Source organism: Anneissia japonica, unplaced genomic scaffold (genome assembly GCF_011630105.1).
Source record: "Anneissia japonica isolate Jap-2015-1 unplaced genomic scaffold, ASM1163010v1 scaffold1417_len1240632_cov203, whole genome shotgun sequence".
NCBI lineage: Eukaryota > Metazoa > Echinodermata > Crinoidea > Comatulida > Comatulidae > Anneissia > Anneissia japonica.
Window position 1 is genome coordinate 80,224 of NW_022727891.1, and position 9,422 is coordinate 89,645.

A 9,422-nucleotide genomic window follows, 5' to 3' on the forward strand; every position below is an offset into this window, starting at 1 on the left:
ATTTGTAGCATAGGAGTCCGTTATTGCTTCTGTATTATCATCACTCGATCCTGATACCATTCCGTCCCCTGTGACACCATTCTCATTTGTAGCTTGAATATCTAATGTTGCTGCTGTATTATCATTGCTTGCTTCAGAAGGCTGTGCTTCGGTTATGCCATCATTTGCATTTGTAGCATAGGAGTCCGTTATTGCTTCTGTATTATCATCACTCGATCCTGATACCATTCCGTCACCTGTGACATCATTCTCATTTGTAGATTGAATATGTAATGTTGCTGCTGTATTATCATTGCTTGCTTCTGAAGGCTGTGTTTCGGTTATGCCATCATTCGCATTTGTAGCATAGGAGTCTGTTATTACTTCTGTATTATCATCACTCGATCTTGATGACATTTCGTCGACTGTGACAACATTTATATTTGTAGCATATGTATCTGAGGTTGCTGCCGTATTATCATTGCTTGCTTCTGAAGGCTGTACTTCAGTTATGCCATCATTCATATATGTAGCATAGGAGTTTGTTATTTCTTCCGTATAATAGTTACTCGATCCAGATACCATTTCGTCGACTGTGACAACATTCTCATTTGTAGCATGTGTATTTACTGTTTCTGCTATATTATCATCGCTTGCTTCTGATGGATGTATATCGGTCATACCACCATTTTCATTTGTAACTGTATTTTCATAACTTGATCCTGATGACATTTCGTCAACTGTGGCACTATTTATATTTGAAGCAAATGTATCAGGGGTTGCTGCTGTGTTATCATTGCTTGATTCTGATGGATGTACGTCGGATATTTCACCATTATCGTTAATTATAGTATGGGAATCTGTAATTGCCTCAGTATTATCGTTACTTGAATCCGTACTTGATCCTGATGCCATTTCGTCGACAGTGAAAACATTCACCTCTGTAGCATGTACATCAGTTGTTTCTGCTGTATTATCGTTACTTGGTTCTGATGGTTGTACATCTGGTGTGGCACCATCTACAGCTGTGGCACCGTTTTCATTTGTAGCATGGACATCAGTTATTGTTGCTGCATTATCATCACTTGTTTCTGATGGTTGTACTTCCGTTACGGTTGATTGTCTGTCAGAAGTGATAGTTGTATCAGCCGTAGTAAAGTTCTGCGGCGTCGTTAAGTTTGTTTCCCCTGTAACAGGTAAGTCCATAGTTGAATTAAGGGTAATTATGTGTAGTTTTTCAGTTATGTTCCAAAACCACGGATCTTCAGTTGAGTTTAACATCGAACTATCTTCAGTTTTGATAGTTCCATTTGTAATATCAGAGCCGGAATTTCGACGTAGTCGAATTACACGTGAGAACATCTTTCTGTTTAATTGTTCAGTAGGTATAGAAATTTCATCTTTTGTGTTATCTCTATCCATGTCTGCGTATTCTGTAAAATGCAAAACAAAAATCCCTATGCTTATTAAATCATGCAATTGGTTATTTTTAGACTTACATCACTTGCAACCTACCTCGTTTAATACAGAAAAATAACATTATTATCAATCTAAATATAAGTTATTTATTAACGGCTACACTTCTACGTTTTTCTTTACTTGTGTCTTAACATTTTATATGCTATTTATTTATATTAATATTCACCCATTATGTACCTTATTTAACGGTTTTGATATCTTTTACTTTACGTTGTACTAGGCCTAGGCGTATGCCAGTTTAGTGTAACAAGCTTTCAGTTGTTTCATCATTGATTGATATGATTGTATTCTGTGTATTTTGTGTATGCACCATCACTGTGATGCATGCGGCGGTTTCGAAAGCGATTTCTAAATAAATATAATAATAATAATAATAATAATAATAATAATAATAATAATTATTATTATTATTATTATTATTATTATTATTATTATTATTATTATTATTATTATTATTATTATCATCATCATCATCATTATTATTATCATCATCATCATTATTATTATTTTGTTGTTTTTGTTATTATAGTGAATATTGCTATGACCGTATCTAAAGCAAAAATAAACTCACTTGAGCAAACGATGAGTTCTAATCTCAATGTACAATCATTTTGACAAGCAATTGCATTCAGCCTCATATAGCGCCCTCTAACAGATGAGGAAAACATATTTATAACATATTCGTCTTCACCCAATGAGTTTGCAGAAAATATCTAGGATAAAAAGAAGGTCTAGAATTATTACAAAGTCGAAAAGCAAATGTTTTTTTATTAGTCATGTCCATGTAAAACATCCTTGGTTGAGTTATCTAATGTTCACAGTTACATCAGCATTAGGCCTACTTACAGTAGGTCCGCATAAAGACAAATAGTGGCTATTTATCAGTTTTATTTAAAACTATTTCAATACAAATATTGTACAAAGAATATTCAATTCTATCTACAGATAAAAAAAAAACAGTGCTAATATTATGATAACATTAATTTTTAAAAAATATTTAAAACAATTTGAAAATAATGATACATGGCACTCGGAAAGGTTTATGAAAGAAAAAAGAATTATGGAAAAAGATGTTGGAGACAAGATTAGTAAATTAAAAAAAAACGATTATTCAATTCAATTAAAATTTAATTTTAGGAAAAATATAACAAAAACATGATGCTGCCTTCCAAGGATTGCCAAAAAAAGTTTAGAAACCATCAAGTCTCCTAACAGCGTCATTAAAAATTAAATAGCATGCAATAATTTATATAACATTTTAAAATAAAAATATAATAAAAATAAAAATAAATAAATAAATAAATTATGGGACGCCAATTAAATTGTCTATGGCACGAGCAAAGGATTACATTTCACAGAATTCAATAGCACAAATTTAAAGCCTGGAATATTCTTATTATTATGAAACACGCACAAGATAATATACGTGCAAGATAATATGATAGTCCTATAATTAGTGAGGCTTCCTCCTTGTATCTTTCCGTTTTAGTCTTACCTTGTTACCATTCACGTTCTTGGCTTCTTCAACTCTCTTATCTTCTGTTATGCATTGAATACTAAATTTACTAATCCAAGAGGCAGATGCACTCCCACCCTGAGTAATTACACCAAAAACAGACACATCTAAGACTAAGTCAATCTGAATCCACGGGTATTCGTCGTCACTCCCTCTCATCCAGAAGCTAGGTCCATTCAGGAGCACTTTACTTGGTCCCGTTTCCTCTGAAGCTTGCGAGGATGATGTGAATTTAATGTTTTCTATTCTATTTTCAGCAATGAAACCAGCATATTTACTGCAAACACCTAATTTCAAAATGTTCAATGGTCAGTGTACATAAGCTATTGAAGTTTAATTGAAAGACCAAAAAAGCTTTCCTATGATCGTTGGAACTATTTATATTTGACAAGTTTTCTTTTAAATTCATCCCACCTAAAATTATTATCATTATTAACATCATTATTATCATCATATGGCCAATTGGTAGAAGCCAGAGCCATGGGTAAATTCATTAAAATTCATCTTTGAGTAGTTATAAGAAATTCCAACTGGTCTAGTTGACTTACAGTGATTTTTGCAATACTTTTTAATAATTAAATTTTAATTTAACGTAAGGATTTTGTTTAAATCATCTAACCACTCGACGCGACTGTTTAAATTTATTATTAAAAGGTATTGTAAGAATCTTTGTTTTTAACAATTTAAACAAATGCCAAAAGAAACTTGTCTAAACTGGTAGGCCTACTTTTTTTCTGTACAATGATTGGGCCGATGAGCAATCTAGCTATTAAAATAGAAATCAGTGGTCATAATGCACACGGGACCAACACCTTAAACGTCTCATCCCATCCGAAAAACGGTGCGCTATCGTAACTTGCATTTCAGCTCTCCAGCTGAAATACAAGGAAAGCAGCGATGTGAATTGAGCCGGGTACCTCCATGGATCTCCATGGTTCAGCTCACATACAGTTGCTACCACGAGTTTAGCCGACTGAGCTAGCTGTGGTCACAGTGTTTTTAAAATTTATGGTCATGGTTTGACTAGTTCCACTGTTTTCTATTGACAATATTATTTGCGGTAGGTCTATGTTGACGACACTGAGCGAAAACGCTAAAACTGGCAAAACACAATAAATAAGGTATAATTATTTGTTTCGTAGTTCAGACAACTAATATCGAATTTTATTTCAATGCTTATTTGAAAGACGTTAACCTGGTTTAAACGTTATAAATACGGTAGAAGTAATGATCATTAAGTGGAGGTAGACAGGCAGTATTCCTATCCGGTAATGGGTTACTCATTAGCAACCGACGTAAAAAATATACAATATTGCAGCAATTACGAGTGTAGTCGTGTGGTAATAATACGTGAAACGATTGGCTTATTCAAACAATAATTTACCCTTTCCACCTGTAATATTCAATTTACAATTAAATGTTTATATATTCTATTAAAATGTACATCATCATCATAATTGTTTAATATTGTTTTGTGATGGTCTGGTATGATTTTTTTTTGTCTCTGAATTCGTGCGTTCTTCAATGTAATTTGTAACGTAAAGTGTTTTTAAATGACATTTTATGCATATCTTATATTTATATAGGGGCCTATTGTTTGATTTGGTTGGCTTATGTAAAAAAACAATTCAGCCATTGATTGCGAGCGAATTTTATTTTGCCACCATTTTTTTTTTATGTTTTATATTGAATAAAAGATATGGATTGGATTTATTTATTTAATTATTTGGTGTAAACACCAAGGATAGAACACGAAAGTCTAGAAGAAGACTTATTTCCAGTGGGTGGTGGTGGTGATTGGACAGTACACCGGGAGACAATTCCCTACTCTTTTCCGAAGAGTGTACTGTGTTCTTTAACGTGCACTTGGGCCATAAATGCACACGGGACCAACGGCTTAAACGGTCTCATCCGAAAGACGGTGTGCTATGTAACTTGTATTTCAGCCATCTAGCTGAAACACAAGGAGAGGCAGCGATGGGAATTGAACCGGGGACCTAGAGATCTCCACGGTTCAGCGCACACACAGTGGCTACCACCAGATTAACCGACTGAGCTAAGCTGCTCTCTCGGTTAATCTGGTTCACTGTTAAGACACCCTGATTTGTCTACGGACAACTTACAACGTGCGATCTTAGTTGTAATTTTTATTTCAACAGACTTTCTTCAATTAAGCCGGCTTCCTAGTATTTTAGTACTGTATTGCTTTCAACAAAAATGACCAGTCGAATTAAAAAAATGATGAAAACATGCCGAAAATAATAAGATATTTGCCGATACCACATTTGAGATAGCCTTTCTCCACCTGTTGTAGGCCTATACATATTGACAACTAGTTTTAAAATGATATTCTGCAATAGCCTACTAGTTAGTATTGGATTTTTTTGTCAATCAATGTTCAATGTTCAATGTAGTTTATTTAGTATATAAAGGCCATTGGCCCAAAAATACATAAATTCACTGCATATTATATACCGTATTTTCTTTTCTTATCTTATATGCTAATTGTACAAAATGAGTTAATTTAAACAAAAGTGATTGTTTATTCGTCTGCATTAGTTTCTTAAACTTAAAATCATTAGGATGTGATAAATAATAATTAGGTATTAAACGGTTTTTTAAATATTTGTATAGTGGACAAATCTGTCTCTTATACACATCTAGATGTGTATAAGAGACAGGAGTCATGCTTTGCCCTGACGTGTTATCGTACCGAATTATCAGTGCGTTTCGCAAGTGATTCACGGAATCGAGCCACGACCTTCAGATTACTCAACCCGAATCACTTGAGAATTTTTTTTTCGCATGCATTTGGGAACGTACTGAGTATTCGGTACGATAACACATCAGTTAGGGCAAAACATCACTCTTATATTATTTTCCTGACGCAAACGCATATTAAAATAATAATAATGATAACGATAACGACAATAATGATACAATTATATATTTAAAAAAATATTAATGATTATGATAATGATAATAATAATAATAATAATAATAATAATAATAATAATAATAATAATAATAATAATAATTAGGATGATGATGCTTGCGTTTAATGATGATGATGATGATAATAATAATAATACAAAATATTAGATGTATAATAACGAGCAAATGGCATTACACAGACTCAAAACGTATTGCAATATTTTAAAAGATTATCAAAAAAAAAAAGAATTTTATGTTTGACCGTCTAGCTAACATATCTACACACTAAAAATTAATTTATTTTTTTTATACATTTCTCTAAAAAAGAATAATACTGTATAAACACTAATTAACACGAAGGTGTCTTTACCTTCTCCAGAGGTAGTCTTCAACATCAAATAAATAACCTGTCAGGGAGATAATTCATTACAATATTTTAGGAGAAAGTAAAATACAGTATAAAATGGAGTCTTCAACATCATTAAATAAATAACCTGTTAGGGAGATAATTCATTACAATATTTTAGGAGAAAGTATTATACAGTATAAAATGGATAACAAAGGTAAAGGACTATCGAGCGTGTCTCCAAGGCATCATTACAAAAAAAATTGCAACATTATACGACATTGAAGTAACAATATTATTATTATTTAGGCTAGCAAACTTATAATAATATTAGTATAATAATAACAACAAAAACAATAATAATGACGATAACGATGAGGATGAGGGGATAATGATGACATCGATGATGTTGTAATGATGATAATAATAATTATGATGATGTCGATGATGATGAAATCAATGATAATGCTGATGATGATGATGGCTATGATAATAATTTTGCATCAATATTAGTACTTCTTATGTATTTGTTTGCACTTTCAACATTTCTAGCGAATGAAAATAATATTCGTCATATTATTATAAACGTATTCGCATATTTAAACGCATCTTTGTAACATTATAATTATGCACCCGACCAATATAAGGAAATTTAAAAATTCTTAAATTTATTTTTTTTTTAACCACAAAATCTAAATGAATAGGCTTATATATATATATATTATATATATAATATATATATATATATTATATATATTATATATATATTGAAAGCTGTTAACTGCATCGTCGTTGAGTAGGCCTAGTGTGAAAGATTAAATAATTTTAGTTACATTATTTGTGTATTTACTACCGTATGTATTTGAAAATTTCTATGAAAAAAACCTACCAGAATATGAACTGACAGACGCATCTTCCTTGCTTGGTTATTCAACATTGTTACTAGAAACTATCCGATTTGCTGGCAAGCATCACAAACTTAATGTGACGTTAGAGATGCATTTACCTCATTGAAAATGTTCAATCACTGTTAATAATTTGATCGATATATTCCATGAACCTTTTTAGAGAAGACCTTTCAGGTTATTGTTTGTAACTGAACAGCCAAAATTGATAATGCTTACCTAATCCACCAAATTTTTAAATTTACATATTTCATAAATATTAATGATTTCATGCTTCTTTGTTTCTGTGCTGTGAGGGTGTGAGTTGTCTTTTCTGTATTCTTCATTTACTTATTTATTATTTACTTTACTTTCAGGCAATTTACTGCCGTTAGATGCCTTTAGATATAACTCAACTACTTGATGTCGGCCTACATTATTTAAAATGTATGGAAAATATTTTGTCATGATTTATACATAGTGAATATGTAGCTATTTTTATTTTTTTTTTAAACTAAAAAGGTAATTATTATAAGTCTGTTTTCGAGATTGAAGATAAAAGCAGTTATGGACCAAGTGTGGACAAAGAGCAGACTTTATTTTTTGACCAATTACATAACAAGAATATAAAGGCCAACTCAGACAGCGTCGGCCGAGTTGAACGCAGACGCGATGGTGTGCGTCGGGGGCAGTCGCGTAGTAGAATATTAAACGTGTTTAATAATTCTCACGACGGCTTAAGACTGTCCCCGACGATAAATCGGGTCGGGCTGCGTCGGCCGACGCTGTCTGAGTTGGCCTTAACACTTCATTTAATTATAGATATCCTCTGGAGTCATTTTCGAATGACTCGAGAGGATAGCAGATTTATGATTATTATGATGATTATGATATGTTTATTATGACTATTGATAATATGTTCAGAAATATATATTTAATAAAAAGTATAATATTGAAATGAGGTTAAACATAAAATTAATTTTTTTATTTATGACATTTAATATTTAATTTGATAATGACTTTTATAATAAAAAAAATACTGTACATGTAATTGATTTGAATATGTGATAGGCCGAAGTTTTTTTTTTTTGTTTTGTTTTTTTTAAATTTTGAATAAAGATGTGCTACCCACACAAAAGAGAAAAAAATTATAGGTAGAAAATATAATTCAACATTGTCAAATTATACTTGGTGTTTTCGGGATTGTATTGTAAATCTAACACATAAAGAATGTAAAAGGTTAGTATCATTCACAATCCATCTCAAATCTGAAAATAAATTATGAGTTTGGTAAATCATTTATATGAAAGAAAGCATAATAGCACAAAGCTTCAGTCCATTCAGCCCTAGTCGATAAGTAATTTAGAGACACATTTATTAAAGCAAACAAGCTCAAACTTAATACGGTACAGTACTGAAATTATCAAAAGCCAAAGTAAAGGCTCAACCTTCATACAATAACAGGCCTATGTAACTCTGAAATTAACGTATAATTATTGATAGTATCAAACGCGTTTTCACACACACACCCACACCCCCCCCCCCCCCCCCCCCCCCACACACACACACACACACACACACACACACACACACACACACTATCATCAATTTACATTGAACTTGATAGTGAAATTCTAATGCTATGCGCTTTCAACATTATGTCCAATAGAAGTTGAATAAAAGAAACCAATAAGATGAAGAATATGAAGAAGAGAACAATAAAACCATCAACATAAAATAAAAGTGTACTGTATAGGCCTATGCCTATTTATCACCTGAGCCATTTATTTTATTAAAGCGTAAGATATTCTACAGATCATATACAGTCACTTTTTACAAAATCTAGGGAAAATAACATTGTATATATCATCTAAACCAACCCGATAGAACAAACGTACGGTACACATTGACGGTTGTTCGAGTTGTACGTTTGCTTTGGTGAACGAATCGTGAATAAACTTAATATCAAATCCAGGCTCATTCAAAAGAGCGAGAGCGGTAATAATGGACCTTTCAGCTAAGCCCTGATCTTTAAATTATTGTTGCTAAGGGGTGGAAACCGCGAAAATCTACGTGTTTGTAGGACAACCACTGAAACCTGACTATACTAAATTACACATTCTGATTGGTCAGATGTTAAGTTTGAATGAGACTCCGGAATGGTTCATTATAGGTAACCAATAGAGGGTGGTATATAGCATTTTCTCTATCAAAATATTGTTACACTTTTTTTTTTTATAAGAACCAGTAAAATTTTGCCCAGGCTCAGTGTTCTTATTTTTTG

At 32.1% G+C, this 9,422-nt stretch overlaps 1 protein-coding gene across 1 annotated transcript in view; it reads right to left on the reverse strand.

The window, feature by feature from the left end:
• The window catches only part of LOC117113927 (adhesion G protein-coupled receptor L3-like), a 15,594-nt gene extending 7,835 nt beyond the window's left edge, over positions 1-7,759 (reverse strand). Inside the window, exons 1-5 of the mRNA XM_033257438.1 lie at positions 7,144-7,759; positions 6,279-6,315; positions 2,954-3,261; positions 2,030-2,171; positions 58-1,412 (exon numbers count right to left, since the gene is read on the reverse strand). Of these exons, the coding sequence (XP_033113329.1) occupies positions 58-1,412; positions 2,030-2,171; positions 2,954-3,261; positions 6,279-6,315; positions 7,144-7,191 (1,890 nt within the window). The 5' untranslated portion in view covers positions 7,192-7,759. The remainder of the gene's footprint in view (positions 1-57; positions 1,413-2,029; positions 2,172-2,953; positions 3,262-6,278; positions 6,316-7,143) is intronic.
• Positions 7,760-9,422: the final 1,663 nt, after the last annotated feature.